This window comes from Heteronotia binoei, chromosome 5 (assembly GCF_032191835.1).
Source record: "Heteronotia binoei isolate CCM8104 ecotype False Entrance Well chromosome 5, APGP_CSIRO_Hbin_v1, whole genome shotgun sequence".
Classification (NCBI taxonomy): Eukaryota; Metazoa; Chordata; class Lepidosauria; order Squamata; family Gekkonidae; genus Heteronotia; species Heteronotia binoei.
Window position 1 is genome coordinate 32,920,002 of NC_083227.1, and position 23,930 is coordinate 32,943,931.

Consider the following 23,930-nt stretch of genomic DNA (forward strand, 5'->3'; position numbering starts at 1 on the left):
TGTAGAAGAGTGAGAAATTAAACTTGGTTCTCCCAGATTAGAGTCTGTGTTCCTAACCATTACACCAAACTAGCTCTCAGTTGACTGTGTCGGTATAACTCATCCAAAATTAAAACTAGGAGCTTCAAAACTGGCTACTGGCTTGAGGACTATTGTGGGCACTGCAGTGCCAACAAAGAAGGGAATTGGACCATCCTGCCACAGATGAGTTTCCAAACATCTCTTTTTGCAAGGGAAGCAAAAGTTTACTCACAAGAAGTCAGGAAAGTGCTGGCTGAATAATAGTGTGTTGATTTCAGCAGTCACATGGTGTTTTGATTTCAGTGTTTGCTCAATCTCCAGTTGGCAGGGGATCCTCCGGGTTGGAGGTTCCCCCCCCTCACGGTTATTAGAAAGCGGGGGGAGGGAAATGTATGATGGGAACTCCATTAGACCCTATGGCGACTGATTCCCATAGGGTATAATGGAGAATTTATCTGCAGGTATCTGGGGCAGGGCCAGATCTAGGGGAGAGCAGAGGGGGCACTTGTCCAAGGTGCAACCGGAGGGGGGGTGCCAAATTGGGTATGGAGTCCATTCAATTCTATGGGTCCATAAGATAGAATGGGTTTATATGGGGGTGTCAGTTTTTAATTTTGCCCCCCCCCCCTCAAAAAACATGTCAATCCTGTCCTGTTCTGAGGGGCTGTTTTTTGAGGTAGAGGCACAAATTTTCAGCATAGCATCTGGTGCCTCTCCTCAAAGCATCCCCACACACAAAGTTTCAAAAAGATTGGACCAGGGGGTCCAGTTCTATTAGCCCCCAAAGAAGGTGCCTCTAAGTTATTTCCAAATGGAGGGAAGGCCTTTAAAAGGTGTGTGGTCTCTTTAAATGCTAGAACTCTGGAGTTCAATCGTGCTTGTCACACCCTTGCTTCTGGCTCCACCCCCAAAGTTCCCAGATATATCTTGAGTTGGACCTGGCAACCCTACACTAAATACATAATAAATAAGCCTACCTGATACTAGAAACAATCTGGACTGCATTAAAACTTTGATCTATAAATCATTTCAGCAACCAAACACAACCTGGATATTCTGTGACATCATTTTCTAATGCATTTGTGGCATATTTTATATGAAAATGAAAATATACAAGAGAAACTTGGGGTTAAACTTAGCCACAGATCAAGGAAAGGTAGAATTAGCAAAGGAGAGAAGCTTAAATTTCGTAAACCAGAAGCAGAGAAGTTCTACCACACATGACTACATTTTACAATGTTTTCAATATATTGTTAAGGAAATGGTTGTTTTTGAGTGGACTGAGTGAAAGGATTGAGAAGTCACTGAAATGTCACATTTTAAAACTAAATTTGTGAGGGAGGTTCAGTGGCACAAGAGAAACATATTTTATGTGTTCACGTCAGAGCAATTACACCTACATGCCCATTGTATGAAGAATAAGAAGAGGATATAGTGGGTTCTATGCATTGATGAGTCATAGTATACGTGATAACAAGCTCTTTATTAGGTACAGCACAGTCAAGACTGGCAACTGGCTAACAGGCCAAACTTATATACATCTCTGGGTTCCCATGCAAGCACATTATTGGGTATTTCAAACTGGTGGGACTTGTGATTGGTCCAGGGCGGCAGAGATTTGTATTCTACAACCCACTGATCTTCATAGCCTCTGTGCAGCTCACACACTGGGTCTTGCGCCTGAGCCAGACTCGTTGGTAGCTTCAAAAGCTATAGACATATGCCTCTTCTGGGTGGGACTTTGCCAGAGCTGAGGCAAGCCCTCCCACCACTCAGTTCCTTCCTTACCACCTTCACAGCTGGACATTTTTTCCTCGGGTCTCCATGACAGCCTCTTCAAACAAAACAAAACAAAACAAAAAACATACAAAGACTACTGGGACTCATGTCGGCTACGACGGCAGTTGTGCCTCTTGCAAAGCTATGTATGAGACCACTGCAATTATGGTTTCTAAAAAAATACCATTCTGTCATAGTACCTCCACATCTCAGGGTAACCATACCACGAATAGTACAATCAGCACTTCAATGGTGGACTTCGCTCACCAACCTTATGCCAGGGATGCCATTCCGCCAAAGGACAGCAGAAGTGACTGTGTACACAGATGCATTCCCGTGGGGGTGGGGAGCCCACTGCAGAGATTTGTCAATCCAAGGACAGTGGACAGAAATGCAGAAACAACTACACATAAATGTCCTCAAACTATTAGCAGCATGGAATGCTCTCCATTCTTTTCTCCCAACAATTCAGAACAAATCTGTGCAGATCACCACAGACAAAATGACAACAATGTACTACATCCTCAAACAAGGGGGTACAACCTCACCAACCTTATGTCAGTTGACCACACAGGTCTGGGACTGGTGTCTTTGTCACAATATTCATCCAACAGCCATGCATGTTCCAGGCACCGTGAATATTCAAGTCGAACTCTGGTCACACAACATGAGTGGTCACTAAACGAGACAGACCTCAAGAAAGTGTTCCAAGTGTTTGGATACCCATCAATAGATGTGTTTTCAAATGCAAGCAATACTCACGGGGTCTACTCATGGGGTCAACTGGATCAGGGCTCCTTGAGAGATGCGTTTCTCCATCAATGGAAAGGACAAATGTATTACATATTCCCACCTTTTCCTCTGATTCCACGGGTACTACAAAAGATTATCTCTGATCAAACAACCACCGTATTGATTGCACCATGGTGGCCAAGACAGCCTTGGTTCCCACTTCTTCGGTTATCCAGAAATCAGTATATACTGATTCCAGCCAAGCTAGATCTACTGTCACAACAAGACGGTCACCTCCTACACCACAACCCAGGATTTTTCAAGCTCACAGCTTGGAAGATTCAACCACCCTTCCATCTGATGTATCAGAGATCTTACTAAATGCTAGGAGGCCCTCAACCCGTCAATCATATCACAAGAAGTGGACTAAATTTGTTCAGTAGGCAAATGTGCAGGGATTTGATCCAAATTCAGCCACACTTTCTTCAGTCCTCATCTACCTCACTAGCCTACATAAGTCAGGACTTGTGTTCTCTACGATTAAAGTCCACATGGCGGTGATCTGGGCATACCACAAGTGGGTTAATGGTCAGCCAGTTTTCTCTCACCCCACCGTTCTTCTTAAGGGGCGTTCTACACCGCCAGCCACCACAACGACCATTCACACCGGCTTGGAGTTTATCGCTGGTGCTTGCTAAACTAATAGGGAAGCCTTTTGAGCCACTGGCAACGGCTTCAATGCACTTAGTATCATGAAAAGTAGCATTTCTTGTGGCACAGCCAGGAGGGCCAGTGAACTCTGCTCTTTAAGGTCTGATCCACCATACACAGTTTTTCACCACAGTGAAAAGGCATACATATTTAGCTTTTGAAGCTACCGGTGAGAGTCTGGCACAGGCGCAAGACCCAGTGTGTGACTACACAGATGACCACTCGAAGATCATCAGTTACAGGTAAGCAACCTGTTTTTCCCAAGTCCCCAAGCTCAGTCCATATGACTACAGTGAACCAGGCAGGAGCACTCAAAGTCTTTACTTGAGTCCACATACATAACAATGCCCATTGATTTGAAAGCACTTTCGTTAAAAACACGAACTCCTCTTTTTAAAAAAAGTACTGTCTGATTTCTCAGGACAACTTTTAAATGAACAAAAGGCTATATATGTTTACATATAGCATTCTTCCTGCACTCCAATGTTTTGTCACACAAAAAGGTGGCATTTAAGGTGAGGTAGGGAAGTAAAAGGGAAGGCTTGTCTATTCCATGGCAGTGGGATGAGCCCATCATCTTTGGCAGATTTTTTTTTTAAACCCAACAGCTTAACTTCTCTAAACCAAAAAAAATGTAGTAAAGATTTTCACATCAGAAGGCATGCCTTCCAAGAGAGAAAGAGAGAGAGAGAGAGAGAGAAAGATCAGGCTAGAAAGAGGGTTACCAACTTTTTAACTGGTCTCTCTAGCTGTCCCTTTAATATCAGCTCAATGTGGCAAATACTAAGTGATATTATTCTCAGGTGCCATTGAAGAGCTTCACCTTCCTGTTCCCACACAGTAAGCCTCTAATAAAGGGACAGGTCATTTTTGGCAATCTTGCTGGGGGAAACATAGCTGAAGTAGCACTCTGAGTTGCATGTTCAGAAATATCATGAGGCAGATCCATTCCTTTGACTGTACCACTTCAGGAGACAGGAATTTCCCTGGAAGATCTCCCTGCTAGGTTTCCTCATAACAGCCCAGAGGTAGCTGGTCTCTGTTGCAGAGTCCCCATCTGCTGGAGGGACTTTGATCCAGCATAATTCTTACCATTTGGGGAATAAAAGACAAGGCGGGGCTCCCAGACAAAGTCGCATGTTTGGTGATGCTTTAACAAAGGGAAACCTTATGATTTCTCACACACCTAATTGAGTTTGAGACTGTAGCTTGAGTTTGGAATGACCGACCAACCAACCCTACCTGTTCAACAAAACTAGGGTTGCCAAGTCCAATTTAAGAAATATTTGGGAACTTTGGGGGTGGAGCCAGGAGACATTGGGGTGGAGCCAAGATCAAGGCTGTGACAAGCATAACTGAACTCCAAAGGGAGTTCTGGCCATCACATTTAGAGGGACGGCACGCCTTTTCAATGCCTTCCTTCCATAAGAAATAATGAAGGATAGGGGCACCTTCTTTTGGGGTTCATAGAATTGGACCCCCTGGTCCAATCGTTTTGAAACTTGGGGGATATTTTGGGGAGAGGCACTAGATGCTGTATCGAAAATTTGGTGCATCTACCTAAAAAAACAGCCCCCCCAGAGCCCCAGATACCCGTGGATCAATTCTCCATTATTTTCTATGGGAATAAATCTCCATAGGGAATAACAGAGTTCCCAGCAGACATTTCCCTTCCCTCCCCCCACTTTCTGAAGACCCTGAAGCGGGGGGAGGGCCTCCAAACCGGGGGATCCCCTGCCCCCACCTGGGGATTGGCAACCCTAAACAAAACACAGTTGAAATTAACTGAAGTTATCTTGGGCTGCTTCACAGTTACCGTGGCTTCCACACTAATGTGCTAAATAATACTGTTTCAATCTACTTCAGTGACTGTTTGCAAGTGGATTTTGCAATTTCACGCAGTGAAATCCTGCTGCAAAGTTCCCACTGAGGAAGAAAAACAGGTTATAAATGTCTAAATAATATTAGGCTTTTGCTCAACTTCATTTTTCTTTTGCCTGATGGACCTCCTAGAGTTGCCAGCTCTGTGTGGAAAAATACCTTGAGCCTTTGGGGGTGGATCCAGGAGAGGGTGGGGTTTGAGGAGGAGAGGGCCCTCAGCATGGTACAGTCCCATAAAGTCTACTTTTCAAAGCAGCCATTTTCTCCAGGGGAGCAAATCTCTGCCAGCTAGAGGTCAGTTGTAAAAGTGGGAGATCCAGGGCCCCACCTGGAGGCTGGCAATCCTAGGTAAAGGTAAAAGGTAAAGGTAGTCCTCTGTGCAAGTACCAAGTCCACTCATGGAAAAAGAAAAGAAACATCCCCTGTGCAAGCATCAGTCATTTTAGAGGTGACGTTGCTTTCATAACGTTTTCACAGCAGACTTTTTACAGGGTAGTTTGCCATTGCCTTCCCCCGTCATCTACACTTTCCCCCAGCAAGCTGGGTACTCATTTTACTGACCTCGGAAGGATGGAAGGCTGAGTCAACCTGGAGCTGGCTACCTGAACCAGCTTCTGCTGGGATCAAATGCAAGTGAACAAAGGGCTCCAACTGCAGTACTGCAGCTTTACCACTCTGTGCCATGGGGCAATCCTAGGACCTCCCTAGGATTGCCCCATGGTTGCTGCAAATACTTAACTGTTTCTGGAATATTTATAGGTACCAAGAAGCAGCCCTGAATTTTGTCTCCTGACTCCCAGGTTTTAGGCACCAGAAACTGATCATACCAGCTTCTTCTTCCATAGGCTTAAGGTTGCCAGCTTGGGTTGGGGCAAACCTGGAGATTTGGGGGGTGGGGCCTGAGAAGACATGTCTTGGGAAGAGGAGGGACCTCAGCAAGGTGTAATGACACAGACTCCATCCTCCAAAGCAGCCATTTTCTCCAGAGCAAATGATCTTGGTCGTCTGGAGATCAATTGTAATAGTGGGAGATCCCCAGGTGCCACCTGAAGGTTGACAAGTAGGGATGCCAGCTCCCAGGTGGGACCTGCGGATCCCCTGGAATTATAGCTCATCTCTAGACTACAGAAATCAGTTCCCTGAGAGAAATGGATCCTTTGGAAGGTGGACTCTTGATGGGCATTTTACCATGCTGAGGTCCCTGCCCTCTCCAGGCCCCATCCCCAGATCTCAAAGAACTTCCCAACCTGAAACTGGCAACCCTGTCAAGCCTACACAGGCTACACTAGTTTTCCTAAATGAACAGTGGTGACGATCCTGGAAAGAAAAAAGTTATGTTCAAGTTGAGCGCGTGTATTGCCAGGGAGTCCCCAGCCCCTCACAGAAGCAATTCTCAGCTCAATGCAAAGAACCAATCGTTCTCTTTAAGACTACAGTTTTCATGAGGCAATTTTGAAACTCTGAAACCAAAAAGGACAGTAGTAGGTGCGGCACAGCCTTTTGGGAACTGTAGTTCAGTGTTCGTAGAAGGGCGTGGCCAGAAGCCTATCAGAGGGCTATATAGTTCATGAGAGCAGGTACAGCTTAGGTGTGGAGAGGTTTCTTCTTTGCTTTGGAGGGTAATTGCCTGCTTTTGTGGTTGTAGCTTTTCTGAATGGGAGGACTCCCTCTGTAGGGTGGTAATTTGAACTAGCTGTGAATTTTCTGCATGGTCAGCCTGAGTGTTTTTCTCTTCTTTTATGTTGGTGTTGCTGTTGTGTGAAAAGCTGAGGTGTAGCTCTTCCTGTTGATAGCTAAAATGCCACAAAAATTAGTCCTTTTGTTCCTTCAGTGGACCTGACCATGTGTAGAGTGTAATTTTCTTACTCATGAATAGGCACAGCCTGAATGCACATCATTTAGGACTGTAGTCATTACAAAGGAGTGTGTTGTAGGATTGGATGGGGCTCTTAAGGCTTAATTGGTTCCAGTGCAGAAACTTAAAGCCTGTCTTTTGTACTGTTGCTTTGTCTTGCTTCCATCAATCAACTATTTTATGTCTGTGGTATGCACAATGGCTGGTAATGTGGAAAGACGAGGCTTTTTTCGAGCAGGAATGCAGTTCCAGCTGGATTGGCTTCAGGGGTGTGTGGCCTAATATACAAATGAAGAAAAAATGAGAAAAAGCCGCATGAAACAATGGTGTTGTCAGGGGGTGTGGCCTAATATACAAATGAATTCATGTGAGGCTTTTTCTACAAAAAATAGCCCTGGGAAAAACTCTTGACGTGATCAGAATGCTTCTTTAGAAAGAAAAAAAACAAATTTCCTAGTGCTTTTTTCTGAATCATATTTGGCCCTTTAAGAAACACAAAGTGCTCCAATCTGGTTGGGGCTTGCTGCTCCAAAATTGGTTGTTTCTTCAGCTAGTCTGGTCTTCCTTCTTCTCACTCAGTGTATATAATTCCCAGTTGGCAGTAAGTACCTGATGCATTTTTAATGGTTCTCTTCAGGTACAGCAACCTTCCTATGTCCAATAGTAGACTTGAAATGGAAAAAAGTCAGAAATATGTACACCTCTCCACAGAAAACTTTAATAAAAGGCAAAAGAACGCGCACACACCCTTGAATATGTATGGAGTATAAATTTCTTACCAATCAGTAGCCATGTCCTGATAGTAAGATTGACTCGACTTGTTCTGGTTTTAGAGACACAAGACTAGCCCCCAACCCCCTGGATCACTAAACTCTGCTGACACCTCTTACTATGCTGTACTGGTACTGGTACCTTGTGACTGGGAGCCTCTCAATGTGTCACAGGCTGTGGGCACCTCTGAGTAGCCTTGCCAGTCTCCAAATGGGGCTTTAGAGCAGGGTTGCCAGATCCAGGTTGGGAAATATCTGGAGATTTGGCTGCTGGAGCCTGGAGAGGGAAAAGTTTGGGGAAGTGAGAGACCTCAGCAAGTTATATAGAGTCCACCCTCCAGATGAGCCATTTTCTCCAGGGGAACTGATCTTTATAGTTTGGAGATCAGTTGTAAATGCAGGAAAGCTCCAGGGCCCACTTGGAGTTTGGCAACTCTACTTTGGAGATCTTGTGGCATGACAACTGATCTCCAGACTGCAGAGATCAGTTCTCCTGGAGAAGTCATCTGTTTGTAAGGTAGAGTCTGTGGTCTTATACATCCTCCCTGGGTTCTGCCCCTTAAATCCAGCAATTTCCCAAACGGGAGCTGACAATTGCATGTCTGAGGCATTTGAACTTCACTCCCATTTTCTTCTATTATCTCCAAGTAGTTGTTCCTCTCAAGCCATTCCTGGTAAACTCTGCAGTGAAGAGCTACTGGTGCTCCAGTGACGTTAACCTTTTATAGTTCGACCCATGGATACGGAACTTTTCAAGACAAAGCTTCAGGATGAAGCCACGTGCTCCGTCTGCTTGGAGTATTTTATCAATCCAGTCCTTCTGGACTGTGGGCACAATTTCTGTCGTAGCTGCATTAACCGGTGCTGGATGGAGTTTCCCGAAGACGCTGCCTGCCCTCAGTGCAGGAAGGCTGTCATGACAAAGAACTGTAGGCCGAACAGGGCATTAGCTAACGTGGTTGAGATAGTCAAGCAGCTTGATAACCTGAAGGAAGAGAGTATAAACAAAATCTGCAGGAAACACCCAGAACCCTCTGAAGTTGTCTTTTGCAAAGAAGATCAAATCTCTCTATGCCTGCTGTGTGAGGGACATGAGCAACACAGATGTCACCATGTGATTCCTCTGAAGGAAGCTGCCCAGGAGTATAAGGTAGGAATTGAGATGTCTGACCATGAGTTAAATGAAGGCTGCTTAGGAAAAAGTAGGACGTTGGGTGAGGAGAATTGAAGGAAGGGGTTGTATGTGAGGAGGGTAGGGTTGCCAGCATTGGATTGGGAAATACTTGGAGATTTTGAAGGTGGAGGATTGGGCTGGAGGAGGGACCTCACCATGGTATAATACCAAAGAGTCCACCCTTCAAAGCAGCCGTTTTCTTTAGGGGACCTGATCTTGGTCATTATAAGAGAAGCCATGTTGAATCAGGCCAATGGCTCATCCAGTCCAACACTCTGTGTCACACAGTAACCAAAGGTGCCATTGGGAGGTCCACCACTGGGGCCACCTGGAGGCTGTGGTCCACCACAGATCTTCAAGTGCCACCTGGAGGCTGGTAACCCCAGTTAGGAGGTAGCTGTTCCTGGGTTGCAGAGGTAGTCCTAAAGGGTGCCCAGTCAGGAAAAAAGGATTTCCCCTTACTTCAACATGTGAGAGTTCATTATCCAAAAGAATGCCGGCCCCAGTGCATTCCCTGGTCCCTTCTTGCTTCTTGAGGTTTGGGAATAACATTTAGAGTCTTGAACAGAAAAATGAGGCTTCTCAGATTGCTTTTCTAGTCAGTTAGCTGGAGCTCCCCACATTCCGGGGTTGCCATGTCATAGCTGTGTATCCTTGGCTTATTCATAGAAAGAGGCCTTTTGTGTCTCTGGGCGTGGAGTTCTTTCAGTGGAGGTTATTCCAGTAAGAAGAGGAGAAAATTTTATACCTTGCTTTTTATTACCTCAAGGAGTTTCAAAGCAGCTTAGCTTTCAATCACTTTCCCTTCCTCTCCCCACAAGAGATCCCTTGTGGAGTAAGTGGGGCTGAGAGAGTTCTGAGACAACCGGAATTGGCCCAAGGCCACCCAGCAGGTGTCAATGTGGAAAAAAGTGGGCTCTCTTAATTGCTACATACATAGCCACTACAACAAGCCTTCTCCTTCTCTTTTTGAAACTGAAAACAAGTAACCTGTGCTGCTTGCTTACACATTTTTATTCAGTCTTTTCCCTCAGAGAGATGTACATGGCTATTTGTACTTCTCTCCTCTTCACCATATTTTGTCCTCACAACAATCCTGTGAGGTGGGCTAGGATGACATTGACTGGCCCAAAACCACACAGTGAAGCTTGCAGTTTGCTTGCTGTGAGGGAAAGAAAAAATGTCTCTGTGGTGTTAAAGTCTTACACAGGCTGCTGCGCCAGTGTGATGTAGTGATTAGAGAGCTGGACCTTGTTCTGAGACAACTGGAATTGGCCCAAGGGGAGGTCTGGCCATCACATTTAAAGGGACCATGCTCTTTTTAAATGCCTTCCCTCCATTTGGAATAATGAAGGATAGGGGCACCTTCTTTTGAGGCTCATAGAATTGAATCTCTGGTTCAATCTTTTTGAAACGTGGAGGGTATTTTGAGGAGAGGCATCAGATGCTGTGCTGCAAATTTAGTGCCTCTAACTCAAGAAACAGCCCCCCCCCAAGCCCCAGATATACACAGATCAATTTTCCATTATAGGGAATAATGGAGTGTCCAGCAGCCATTTTCCTCCCCCTCCCCCGTTTTCTGATGGCACTAAAGCGGGAGGGAGACCCTCCAAACTGGGGGGATCCCCTGCCGTCACCTGAGGATTGGCAGCCCTACTTAATTACCCCATCCTAGCTCAGGTGAGGCTCTGGGTGAATTTTACAACATAGTTAAACTATATAACATTAACAACAACACACAAATTAGGTAAAATTGTAAAAACTCAGATGGCACCCTATAGGTTTTCTTAAATCCTGAACTACCAGGGCATCCTGCTTGGGGGAGAAGGAAACTTTCAAAGTGTCTGGGAGGGGGGGTTAGAAAAAAGGGAACTACCAGCCAAATAATAAACTGTTGCTGCCCTCAAGTGAAAGCCTGATGGAACACCTCTGCCTTACAGGCCCTGTGGGATTTCATAAGGTCCTGCAAGGCTCTGATATCATCTGGCAGAGAGTTCCACCAGGGCCAAGAAGGCCTTAGGTCGAGGACAGCTAGTGCCAGAGATCACCAGGGTGTTGTTAGCAGTGGGGCGCAAAGCCCTTCCAGAGACATACCAAAGAAGATGGTCTCTCAGATATGTTGTTCCCAGACCACTCAAGGCTTTAAAGGTTAAAAACAAAACCTTGAACTTTAAGTTGTGATTCCAGAAGATCTCCAACCACTACCGTTGGAGGTTGGCAACTATTCATCACAGAGCCATGGCTCCTCTCCTGAGATGATAACTAGGCTACAATCAAGAAATTGGGGCTTGAAGGAAGGGTAAATAAGAGGAAGGATCTTGAGGAAGAAAACAAAAGTGAAATGAAAATTAACCTTGATGAACAGTGTTATTTTTGCTACAGGACTCCAGTAAACTAACACAGATACATGTTTTTCCCTCCTTTGCAGGATCGTTTTCGTAGCTATATCAAGGCTTTATTGAACGAGAAGAAAGAAATTCTAACATATAAAATATATGCTATACGAGAATTCGAAGAGTTGATGGTGGGTGTCTGTTTCTGGGAACTGACTGAATGAACTTTGAGCTGGGTGGGGTAGAGACCAGCCTTCCCTCGAGGGGACCACAGAATCTTACTGAAAGACAATTTCTTAAAAAGAAAAACATTTTTGCAAAGGATCCCCATGTTGGTTTGCAGTAGAATATTGTGGTTTGTTTATTTGTCCCAGGTTCAAAGTGAAAACCCAGGCCGATTTCCCACTCATCTTATGCCGCTCTCATGTTCCTCTTCTCAGCGGGGCTTCCTTCCGATTTCACACTATCTGCCCAGGGGCTACAAGTAGTCGACGTTTTTGCACAGCAAACAGAAACCTCTGAAAACCAGTTTCTGTTGGCCGCGTGAAAATGCCAACGTTACTTGCAGCTCTGGGGCAGATAGTGTGAAATTGGAAGGAACTTGAGATTGGCATATGGTGAGTGGGAAATTGGTCCATGTATTTCCTAACAATAAATAAGTATTCACTTTGAGCCTGGAACAAATATATAAACTTCAATATCTCCCTTAGAGCTTGGGGGGCTGTGGCCTTGAAGACTGAATATTTTAAAGGTGCATCCAATTATTATCCAGCACTATGATCCAGTGGCCAGTGTGTTGCTTTACTTCAGTCAAAGAAGTTTTAATTACCATTTAACTCATTAAATTAATATCCCCTCTCAGGTAGGTCCAAGTGACTACCACCCTCTCAATACACAGCGAATACATCTTCTACATCTTGACTCTGCACCGATAGTCTCCTTTTGCTGGCTATGATCTGTTTCCTCTCTCTTCCAATTGTTGTAGAAACGTACAGAAGCAGAGAAACAAAAAATACTGGAAGAGTTCAAGCAACTGCACCAATTCCTGACCGAGCAAGAGATCTTCCTGCTGGCCAAGATCCAAGCTGTGGCCAGAGACATTGGGAACAAAAGGAATGATAAGTTGTGTACAATCTCTGCGGAGCTCTTCACTCTTCAGAATAGCGTCCGGCAGTTGGAGGAGAAATGCCAGCAACCTGACAATAAACTTTTGCAGGTGAGACCAGGGACTGTTTCTATTGGGCTCTTCTCGGGGGGAGGGGGGGGGGAAGCCAGAACCAAAAACTTGCATACACTCCTTAGTTAATTATCAACCCCAGAAATGAAGGAGGCTACCAATAATTGCATTTATGGCTGCTCATACAGTGCCACAGGGGGACCGAGTAGCAATACTTGTGGCAGAATGCAGAATAAGCTGGTCTGAAGCTGTTGTGTAATACCACGGACAGGGCTTTTTTTTTGTAGCAGGAACTGCTTTGCATATTAGGCCACATACCCCTGATGTAGCCAATCCTCCAAGAGCTTACAGGGGTCTTTTTACAGGGCCTACAAAAAAAGCCCTACTGGCTGGTGTTCTTTATTTAAGTGTTTCTCAAATGGACCAGCTGAGGATAATGTGTTTTCTTTTGTCCATAAAATGCAAAGTACATCCTCCTGCAACTTCACTTTGCCTTGGGGCCATGCAGAAAGAGGGACACTGTTTAAATTAATGTGGTTTTCGTACTTACCTTATTCCGGAGCGACGTCCTTCTTCACCACGCAGCGTCTGCACGGATTTCGCACTACTTGCTCCGCAGAATCCGGAAGTCCCGCGGCTTTTGCGTCGCAAATGTAAACCGCCAAAAACCAGTTTACATTTGCGACGCAAAAGCCGCGGGACTTTCGGCTTCTGCGGAGCAAGTAGTGCGAAATCCGCAGAGACGCTGCGCGGTGAAGAGGGACGTCGCTCCGGAATAAGGTAAGTGCGAAAACGACCTTAGTTTCAGTCAGTTTCTCTTTTTGAGATGGTGTGGTTCCTAATTTGCTGTTAGTAGTTTTAAAAGGAGAAATGTAGTGCCAGCTTACAGAAAAGTTCAAATACTGCAGGCAAAGCAGAAAGCCCAGTTTCAAAGAGGGAAACTGAGTGGAGATTGAAAGGCTGAAACCTGCTCTTCTTCCTCTGCCTGGGCCAGAGGCAGATGGGGGCTGCATCCCTTCTGTCAGAGACCCACCTAAGCTCTCTTGAAAGAAAAGGCCTAACACAGGAGAAATTCCAGCTGCCGAAGAGATTGTCCTGCCTTCCAAAAGATGTTTGTTTCTCTAACACAAATGAGAGCACTAAACTTAATTCTGCAAATGGAATAGCAAGAGTTTGAATCGGAGGTAAAACCAAGTTGAGGAAGAACTTTAAGGGTGCGGTCACATGTCACATTAAAACCAGGCGTGCAGCGCTCCAATTTGAACCGCTGAATATTGATTTGGCGCAGGGCCGATCAGACGAGCATCTGAGAATGTGACTCATCCCGATATCGTCCTGTTGTTGAACGATCAGACATATTGAACGCTATCGCACTCTTTTCTTGGAGCATGCGCACAACCGATCAAGCAGATTCAAAGTTGTCTCTCTCATTCAGTTGCTGAGCAATCATACTGTGATTCCTGCTGTGGTGTTTTCATTAAATATGCACCCAAACATTGGGAGGTGGGGAATCAAATGTTGCTTCAAAAGGTGGCGGGGGAGAGGTTCCGGGAATTAACATTGTCGATTCAAACTAGGGGACTGCCAGGATCTACTTTTCTGAAAATGGCAGTGACAATGATATCTGGAAATCCTCCACATTGAAAAAAAAAAATCCTCCCCCCCCATTCTTCTGCTCACATGGATTCTGTGTCGAACGGAGAAGTAGAAGCCTCACCTCAGATTCCTGATGATCTTGTCATGTGCATGTCTGCTGGGGCCTTAAAAAAAAAAAAAAAAAAGGTGAGAGGGGTGGAAGGTTGATGCCAAACACCCCGAGGGGCAGTATCCCGCATGAGCTGTCCAAACAGGAAAAACCCAAATGTGTGCCGCTTCTGCGGAAAAGGACCAGACTTTCTCTGGTGTCTAGTAACGCCGACATCAAACCAGGGCAAGTCAGGATGCTGAAGAGTTGCATTTGAGGGACAGATGTGGTTGTCTGGACATGCTTATTAAATCTGAACAGAAACCGTAGGTAAGACGGAGCTAAAGGTGCGTATGAATGCACCCTCACAGTCTTTTGGGGGAGATTTATTGACTGCATGCAATATCACACTTCTGTGACTCGGCAACTTCTGCTCTACTACCCAGCTATCCCAGTAAGGCCAACCTGTGACAGGCACTTAACTTCCTTTGTCTCTTTTTAGGATGCTCAGAAGACCTTGGAAAAGTAAGTAAAATTATGGTTTTTTGTGCTCTGTCTAGGCAAGTTTATGACTGGAAAGCTCTCTTTGTGTGGTAATATGTAGAAGAATCTTCAAAGAATTGCTCAGATAACTATTGACTCCACATGGGGTGGGGTGGGGGTAGAAAAAGTCACACACCCATTGTGGAAGCAGCAGCAAATGGGCAGGAGGCACGCATGGAAGAAGAAAAGGATTGGTCCTCTCCTCTGGGTAAAATTGGGGGAAGTGGTGTTGGATTTAACACCTTCGAAACCTGCAGGCAAATACTATAAATTGCAGTTTGCTAGAATGGACTCCCTTGCACTGTTAAAGATCCAGTAAACTTGGATATTAGAAAGTCCAGATCAGTAAACTTGGACATTAGAAGCATTGGGTGTTAGCAGCACCTTGGATAAAGACCCTAGATCAATGGAAAAGGCATTTCTACAACTTCTCTTCTAGCCAAAGAGAACAGTCTACACTACTATCTGAAGCTTGTCACAGGCATGTTCAGGCAGGCAGTTGAACTGTAGCTGTTCTGTTCCTGGTGGTTCCCTGTGGGTTCAGGTTGCCACCAGCCTCCAAGAGGAACCTTGTTTCTCCCAGAATTGCCACTGATCTCTAGATTACATTGATCAATTCCCTTGGAGGAAGTGGCATCACTTCCCACTTGAGTTTGCTCCCCAGGTTGCACCCCATCACACTGAGGAAAGTAAGGTAGAAGTTACAACATTTTGCTTCCACTGAACTTTTGTACTGTGGTCCTATTCCCGCAACTGGGATCCTTTAATTGCAAATTGATTGTTTTCAGCCACCTCTAAGCAGCTTGTCTGCACTGTTTTAATCAGTTCAATATCCTCCTTTTCCGCCTCAGCTTCCAACTCCCAATTAGAACATAAGAACATAAGAGAAGCCATGTTGGATCAGGCCAACGGCCCATCCAGTCCAACACTCTGTGTCACACAGTGGCAAAATTTTTATATATACACACACACTGTGGCTAATAGCCACTGATGGACCTGTGCTCCATATTTTTATCTAAACCCCTCTTGAAGCTGGCTATGCTTGTGGCCGCCACCACCTCCTGTGGCAGTGAATTCCACATGTTAATCACACTTTGGGTGAAGAAGTACTTCCTTTTACCCGTTTTAACCTGTCTGCTCAGCAATTTCATCGAATGCCCACGAGTTCTTGTATTGTGAAAAAGGGAGAAAAGTACTTCTTTCTCTACTTTCTCCATCCCATACATTATCTTGTAAACCTCTATCATGTCACCCCGCAGTCGACGTTTCTCCAAGCTAAAGAGTCCCAAGCGTTTCAACCTTTCTTCATGGGGAAAGTGCTCCAGCCCTTTAATCATTCTAGTTGCCCTTTTCTGGACTTTTTCCAAATCTTTGTTCGCGAAGTCAAGCCGAGAGAGAGAGAGAGAATATTCTTTTTGAGGTGCGGCGACCAGAACTGCACACAGTACTCCAAATGAGACTGTGCTGTCCTTACCTGCTGTTTTCCACCTGCCACTATCACATTCTGTCCCCTCTCATTGGCTGCTCTTAGAGAGAGGCAGAACCTATCCTGTCCATCACAGGGAGGCCAGGAAAGCAGGACTTGCGTGTTGCTAGAGCTCCAATATTGCATCGGCAGGTCTTGTTCTTCATTCTTTTATCCTGACTGTTGCTGGGAGTTCTGGATGGTCATGGAGTGTCAATTTTTTCTTTCCAGCTATGAGAAAAGGCCGAAGTTTAAACCTTCTGAGGCAGTTCCACTTGAGTTGAAATGGGCGACTTGGGAGCTGTGTGATTTAAATGTCCTTCTGGAAGGTGCAGCAAAGCATTTCAGAAGTAAGGACATTTCAGAAGTTATACTAGCATCCTCTGTCTAATAGCCAAGTAAAACCCCTTGTGTTGATCAGTTGTGGAGGAGGGAGTAGCAGAGGGGTTTGATAAGTTTCTGTAAACCCAAACACAAATGGTGGATTTGCAGAAAAACGTAGAAAGTAAAAAGTGAGACTAACAAAAAAATCAAGTAAACTAATAAAACCGCAGGTTGCCAGATCCAACTCGGGAAATATCTGGGGACTTTGGGGGTGGAGCCAGGAGGAAGATTGTGGCAAGCACAAATGAACTCCAAAGGGAGTTCTGAGTATCGTATTTAAAGGGACCGCATTTCTTTTAAATGCTTTCCCTCCATTGGAAGTAATAGAAGATGGGGACACCTTATTTGGGGGCTCATAGAATTGGACCCCCCAGTGCAATCTTTTTGAAACTCGGAGGGTTTTTTTTTAGGAGAGGCATCAGATGCTGAATATTTGGTGTCTCTACCTCAAAAAAACAGTCCCCTCGAGCCCAGATACCCGCATATCCATTCTCCATTATACCCTATGGGGAGTAGTCTCCACAGGGTATAATGGTGCACTCAGAGGACATTTCCCTTCTTCCACCCACATGCTTTCTGCTAACCCTGAAGCAGGAACAGAGCCTCCAGACCAGGAGTTCCCCTGCCCCTCCCCCCAGGATTGAAGGAAAACCAAACCTAGTAAAGGCTACTGTGACCCAAAATTACTATGAATAATATAAATTGTAATCACTTAGAACAGGCATACAAGAGAAATATACACAAGTCCATTCCAATCATACAATACAATAGAAATTCATACAGTTTGATAGAAAGACACACAAGATGCATAGTCCATTCTCATAAATTCATAGTAAATAATCTATTTCCAATTCACAGTAAAAAGTCCATTCTCTTTCATCCCGTGAATAGCAGTGACAGGACCGTTAACTTTTACTTCCTGTTTCAGCAGTTTCATCAGGCACTGGCTTAACAATGCTGTGAACTAAAATACCATAAGTAACAGGCAGGCCCCAAATGGCAGTTACAGCCTTTCCCTCCCCCCACAGTGGGTCACTGAGTGTCCCTCACATGGAACTGAAGTCGGTTTGTCCTCCAAACTGGAACAATCACAAAGGGCCCTAGATATAACGTTATCACAACAATGGGACTTTGAATATTTACAAGCTCATGGAAAATTGCTGAACCTTTTCAGCTTGTGGTGAACCCTTCACTTGAAACAATAACTTATCTCAATGTAAGAGAAACAAATTTCCTAACCCATAACATGGTGCGTAACCCCTGTCATTTTTTTCTTCAGGTACTCTGCAAGGCGGGTATCAACTGCATCGAGGTAGGTTTCTGGGACTGATGGAGTACCAAGCTGAAGTACAGAGGTGGTGGACCGTAGTTCCTTTGTTATACAGTGATTTTATCCTCTGACTCTGGAAATGAATGGGGATTGACCAATGAATAGTGAGCCAGGACAAAGGGGAAATAGTTCTGGCCTTTCCTAGATTAATTCTTTGTCAGCCAACTACCCTACTTCAGAACTTCAGCTGACAGAAGGCCTCTACACCCAAAATCTGCCTTAGGTGTCTGCCCTCCTCTTTACGATAACTTCTGTTGGTAGCTTCAGAATACCCTCAACTTAAATCTGGAGAAAGTTTTTAGAAAGAAACTGAACACCCCAATTTTATATGGATTGATATTCCATTGTAATGCCCATAAGCAGAACTGGTTCTAAGGTAATGGCTAAGGGTGTGAGCCGGGTTCAAATGTTTCCTTAGTAGGGTTGCCAGACTTCAGGTAGGGGCTGGAGTTCTCCCAGAATCACATCTGATCTCCAGACTACAGAGATCAGTTCCCCTGGAAAAAATGGCCACTTCAGAGGGCAAACATTATGCTGTTCTATAAGCTATTGCTGAAATCACTCTTGGGGATGCCAGGTGTTGTAGTATACCAATGTAGTATACCAGTACATCCCCCCCCACTCAGTTTTCCATCCAGTAATCTTTGAAGCACCACCAGGCAATATTTGGGGTTTCCAGGAGAGCTAGGGTTGCCAAGTCCCTGCACCACTGCAGCAGGGGACTTGTTCCTCTAGCACGCAAAGTGCACACAGCTCAGTGACATCACCCAGAAGTGACATCAAGCCGTGGACGTTGCATGGGGGACGCTCTAGGACTTAGTATGAGTCCTAGAGTGTCCTCCACGTGACATCTCTGGTGCAATGATGTTTCTTTTGGGTGACATCATCACTCCAGGGATGGCACACTCCAATGGGGCTCTTTGGAGGTGGGGATCCCGCCTGGCGGCTTGCTCCCTGCTGGTGGGTTGGGACCCTCCAGGGTGGGGGATCCCTTGTCCCTGGTGAGAGACCTAAGGAGACCTCCTGCTGTAGCAGGAGAACTGGCATTCCTAACTTCTCGCAAATTCTGTTTTCCACGGGCACTACTCCAGATCCCCAGGAATTTTCCAGGCCAGAGTTGGCAATCCTGCCCCTTAGCCAAGAACTTCCAAGATGGCTATCCTCCTGCTTTACTTCCCTTGCTTTCATTTGCAGTGAGGAAATTGTCAATACTGCCCTAATCTGTGAGGCCTGTTTTACAATGTGTGAAGTGCCTTGAAAACACACCTGAGTGATCATTACTAAATATTGGCAGTGTTGTATCTGGGGTCAAGATGTCCTGCCACTGTCTTTACCTTTCTCTCTCCTCTCACCAGCCAATGTAACTTTGGATCCAGAATCTGCTCATCCCCAACTGCTCCTGTCTAGTGATGGTAAAAGCCTGAGATGGACTGAGATGAAGCAAGATGTGCCCGAGACACCCAAAAGATTCATCAGACATTTTTGTGCAGTGGGACACCAGGAGTTCACAACTGGCAGACACTTCTGGGATGTGGCTGTGGAAGGCAAAGAGAATTGGGTGGTGGGGGTGACCACCAGCTCTGTGGATAGGAAGGGCTGTCAGGCTTTTATTCCTGAAGAAGGGTTCTTTGCTATAGAGTGGGCGGCAAGGCGGGACAGGCCTCCCAGCATCCCAGAGCAAGCAGAAGAGGTCAAGATGCTCCGGGTCTCTCTGAACTGCGCCGGAGGGCAGGTAGTGTTTTATGATGCAGAGACAGCAGACAAGGTCTGCTGTTTCAGTAACACTTCCTTCCACCGGGAGACCCTTCTACCTTTCTTCTGGCTGAGGGGAAAGACCAAACTCAGTCTCCGTACCAACTTAGAGCCATCCTATGTGCTTTTCAGTCCCTCAGCCCCGGTTTCCTTCTCTCCCATCAACACACACCACCCTTCATCTGCCAGTCTTCTAGAAGCAGTAGAGTAACAGATGTTAAAAACAGGTGGCTTGGTGTGGCTCAGAGAGGCTAGTGTGATGCCCAGAATCAGTGTTTGTGCAACATGCCTTCTTACTTGTTACAGAATGGATTCCACTAGGTTTTATGAGTTGCAGTGCAGCAAGGGAGGGTGGAATCCAGTTGATCCATTCCAGGGGGTGTTAGTCCAGACAGGGTTTCATAGATCTGTTTTGTAAAAAATCTACTGCAGCTCAGTGGACAAAACCTGTTTTGTCTGCATAATGTTTTTAAACTATTAGAATAAAGGTTTTACTTCTTGCTGTTGTGTGTTTTATTTGTCCTTCTTATTGTAGGGTGGGTTTTTTAGGGGGTTTTTAATGTTTTTTATATGCGCATGTGTGAATGTGTGTGCACTTGGAAGTCATGGATACCTCAGGTGACGACCCATACTGGGGGTCTCGAGGATATTCAGGGAGGTGGCTGAATAAATCCTGCCCCTGCCTCCCAGCTCTGGTATTCCAAGGAGGTCTCCCATCCAAGTACTTGCTAGAGTCATCCCTGCTTAGCTTCTGAGATCAAACAAGATCAATGTTGTAGTTCTTATCTACTTATTGCCTCATCCTTTTCTGTTCATGGGGAAAACAACCTGAGTGGAGTATTGTCGACTCTCATCCCAAAGCAGGGGTCCCAAACCTTTTTCAGCCTGTGGGCACCTTTGGAATTCTGATACATCACGGTGGGTGCAGCCACAAAATGGCCACCACAGGAGGCAAAGCCAGGCACAAAATGGTCACAGGAGGCAGAGCCAGGCACAAAATGGCTGCCATGGCTTTCCTTCAATCATGCAGTAAACATCCTTGCGTTGTGGTGGCAGGCAGCTGCTGCCTAAGTGATGTCTTTAAAAATCTACACAGCCAATCCTATCTCCAGTGACCAATCAGGAGACTTGCTGGCTAAAAAAGCTCCAAGCTGGCTGCATCTACTTTTGAAAAACACTTGGCAGGCACCAGAAGAGATGTTGGTGGGCACCATGGCACCCACAGGTACCAAATCCGGGACCCCTGCCCTAATACATCTCGGAGGGTTAAAATGGATGGAAGAAAAGAGAAATATGAATGCTGCCCTTGAGTTTAAAAATGCAATAAATTAGGGTTGCCAATCCCCAGTTGGGACACACTAAACACGAAACCATGATGAGCAAACACTGAAATCAAAACACCATGTAATTGCTGAATAATAGCGTGTTGACACATGGTGATTTGATTTCAGCGTTTGCTCAATATGCAGTTGGGGTCAGGGGATCCCCAGGTTGGAGACTCTCTTATGTTGAGGAAGTATCAGAAAGTGTGTGTATGGGGGGGGGGGAGGGAAATGTCTGCTGGGCACTCCGTTATACCCTATGGGGACTGATTCCCATAGGGCATGATTCCCATAGGCTCTGGGGCTGTTTTTGGAGGTAGAGGCATCAAATTTTCAGCATAGCATCCAGTGCCTCTCCCCCACCCCCCTCCCCCAAGTTTCAAAAAGATTGGACCAGGGGATTCTATTTTATGAGCCCCGAAACAAGGTGCCTCTATCCTTCATTGTTTCCAAATGGCGGGAAGGCATGTGGTCCCTTTAAATGTGATTGCTAAAACTCCTGAGTTCAATTGTGCTTCTCACACCCTTGCTCCTGGCTCCACCCCCAAACTCCCCAGGTATTTCTTGAGTTGGACCTGGCAACCCTACACTAAATACATAATAAATAATAAACCTGATCTTACACTAAAAACCATCTGGACTGCATTATCACTTTGATCTAGAAGTCATTTCAGCAACGAAGCACAACCTGAATATTCTGCGGCATCATTTTTAATACATTTGTGGCGTATTTTATTTGAAAATGAAAATATACAAGAGATACTTGGGGTTAAGCTTAGCCACAGTTCAAGGAAAGGAAGAATTAGCAGATGCTTAAATTTTGTAACTCAGAAGGAGAGAAGTTCTACCACGCATGACTACACTTTACAATGTTTTCAATATGCTGAGCAGTTTGTGCCACAAATGTATAATCGATGTGGCATATTTCTATTATACTGTCTTTTTAAATATTTAAACTTTACCGTTTTAGAGTTAAAAATGTTTATGGTGTATGGCCTGTGGACTTTTAAACATCATAAACTGAACTGAACTGAAAACTGAACAATGTTTCCAATATATTGTTAAAGAAATGGTTGTTTTTGAGTGGACTGAGTGAAAGAATTGAGAAGCCGCTGAAATGTCACATTCTTAAACCAAATTTGTGAGGGAGGTTCAGTGGCACATGAGAAACATATTTTATGTGTTCACCTCACAGCAATTACACCTACATGTCCATCGATTTGAAAGCACGTTTTTTAAAAACGCATGCCCCTCTTTTTTTAAAAAGTCGCTGTCTGATCTTTCAGGACAACTTTTAAATGAACGAAAGGTTGTATATGTTTACATATAGCAGTCTTCTTACATTTCAACATTTTGTCACACAAAAAGGCGTCATTTAAGGTGAGGCTAGGAAAGTAAAGGGGAAGGCTTGTCTGTTCCATGGCAATGGAATGAACCCTACTGTCTTTGGCAGAATTTGTTTTAATAAAGCCGACAGCCTATAGCTTCTCTAAACAGAGAGAGAGAGAAAGATTAGATTAGAGAGTGGGTTAAAAAGGTAAAGGTAGTCCCCTGTGCAAGCACCTGTCATTTTCGACTCAGGGGTGACGTTCCTTTCACGTTTTCACAGCAGGCTTTTTATGGGGTGGTTTGCCAGAGTGGGTTACCAACTTTTTAACTGGTCTCTCTAGCTGTCCCTTTAATATCAGTAAACTTGTGGCAAATACTAAGTGATGTTCTTCTATGCCATGCCATTAAAGAGCTTCACCTTCCTGTTCCCACACAGTAAGCCTCCATTAAAGGGACAGGTCATTTTTGGCAACCTTGCTGGGGGAACAAAGCTGAAGTAGCGCTCTGAGCTACATGTTCAGAAATATCATGAGGCAGATCCATTCCTTTGACTGCCCCACTTTAGGAGACAGGAATTGCCCTGGAAGATCTCCCTGCTAGGTTTCCTCATAACAGCCCAGAGGTAGGTGGTCTCTGTTGCAAACAGAGCCCCATCTGCTGGAGGGATTTTGATCGTACATAATTCTTACCATTTGGGGAATAAAAGAGGTAGTGGGGGATCCCAGACTGAGCTGCGTGTTTGGTGATTCATTAACAAAGAACTTTATAATTTCTCACGCACTCAATTGAGTTTGAGACTCTAGTTTGAGTCTGGAACAACCAACCAACAACTCCTAGTTGAATTTGAGACCAACCAACCAACCCCCTACCTGTTCAACAAAACACAGCTGAAATTAATTGAAGTTACCTTGGGCTGCTTCACAGTTACTATCACTTTCACACATGCTAAATAATGCTATTTCAATCCACTTCAGTGACTGTTTCAAGTGGATTTTGCCATTTCACGTAGTTAGATCCAGCTGCAAAGTGCGCTGACTGGATTGAAAGTGCATTACTTAATATGTGTGAATGAGCCTATATGAATTAATGTGGTATCAGACTAGGATCCAGGAGACCCAAGTTTTAACTCCCGCTTTACCATAGAAACTTGCTGGGTGTCTCTGGGCCAGTATACCTGCTCTTCACCAAAACCACCACACAAGCTGGTTGTGAAAATAAAATAGAGAAAGGGAAAATGTTGCAAGCCAGGGCTTTTTTTGAGCAGGAATGCACAGGAACGCAGTTCCGGCTGGCTTGGCGTCAGGGGGTATGGCCTAATATGTAAATGAATTTAACTGGGCTTTTCCTACAAAAAACCTGTGTGAAACAATGGTGATGGGGTGTGGCCTAATATGCAAATGAGTTCCTGCTGGGCTTTTTCTGCAAAAAAAAGCCCTGTTGCAAGCTATTTTGGGGTTTCCACTGAGGAAGAAAAGTAGGGTATAATCTAAATAATTATACGGATTTTGCTCATCTTTATTTTTCTTTGGACTGATGGACCTTCTAGAGTTGCCAGCTCTGTGTGGGAAAATATCTGGAGACTTTGGGGGTGGATCTAGGAGAGGGCGGAGTTTGAGGAGTGGTCAGGGGAGGGGCCTCAGCATGGTATAATCGGACAGAGTCCACCTTTCAAAGCAGCCATTTTCTCC

The 23,930-nt window shown here is 45.0% G+C and overlaps 1 protein-coding gene across 2 annotated transcripts; it reads left to right on the top strand.

Moving 5' to 3' along the window:
- The first annotated feature begins 6,534 nt into the window (after positions 1 to 6,534).
- Positions 6,535 to 20,091, top strand: LOC132572244 (E3 ubiquitin-protein ligase TRIM39-like). 2 transcript variants are annotated; one of them, XM_060239111.1, is made up of 8 exons: positions 6,535 to 6,743; positions 8,401 to 8,899; positions 11,352 to 11,447; positions 12,242 to 12,472; positions 14,620 to 14,642; positions 16,357 to 16,475; positions 17,789 to 17,821; positions 19,195 to 20,091. In XM_060239111.1, the coding sequence occupies exons 2-8, from the start codon at positions 8,486 to 8,488 to the stop codon at positions 19,800 to 19,802; spliced, it is 1,524 nt and encodes a 507-aa protein (XP_060095094.1). In that variant the 5' UTR covers positions 6,535 to 6,743; positions 8,401 to 8,485; the 3' UTR covers positions 19,803 to 20,091. The 2 variants fall into 2 exon arrangements, with proteins under 2 accessions (XP_060095094.1, XP_060095095.1); XM_060239112.1 differs by having other exon boundaries at positions 6,535 to 6,701.
- The last annotated feature ends 3,839 nt before the right edge of the window (positions 20,092 to 23,930 follow it).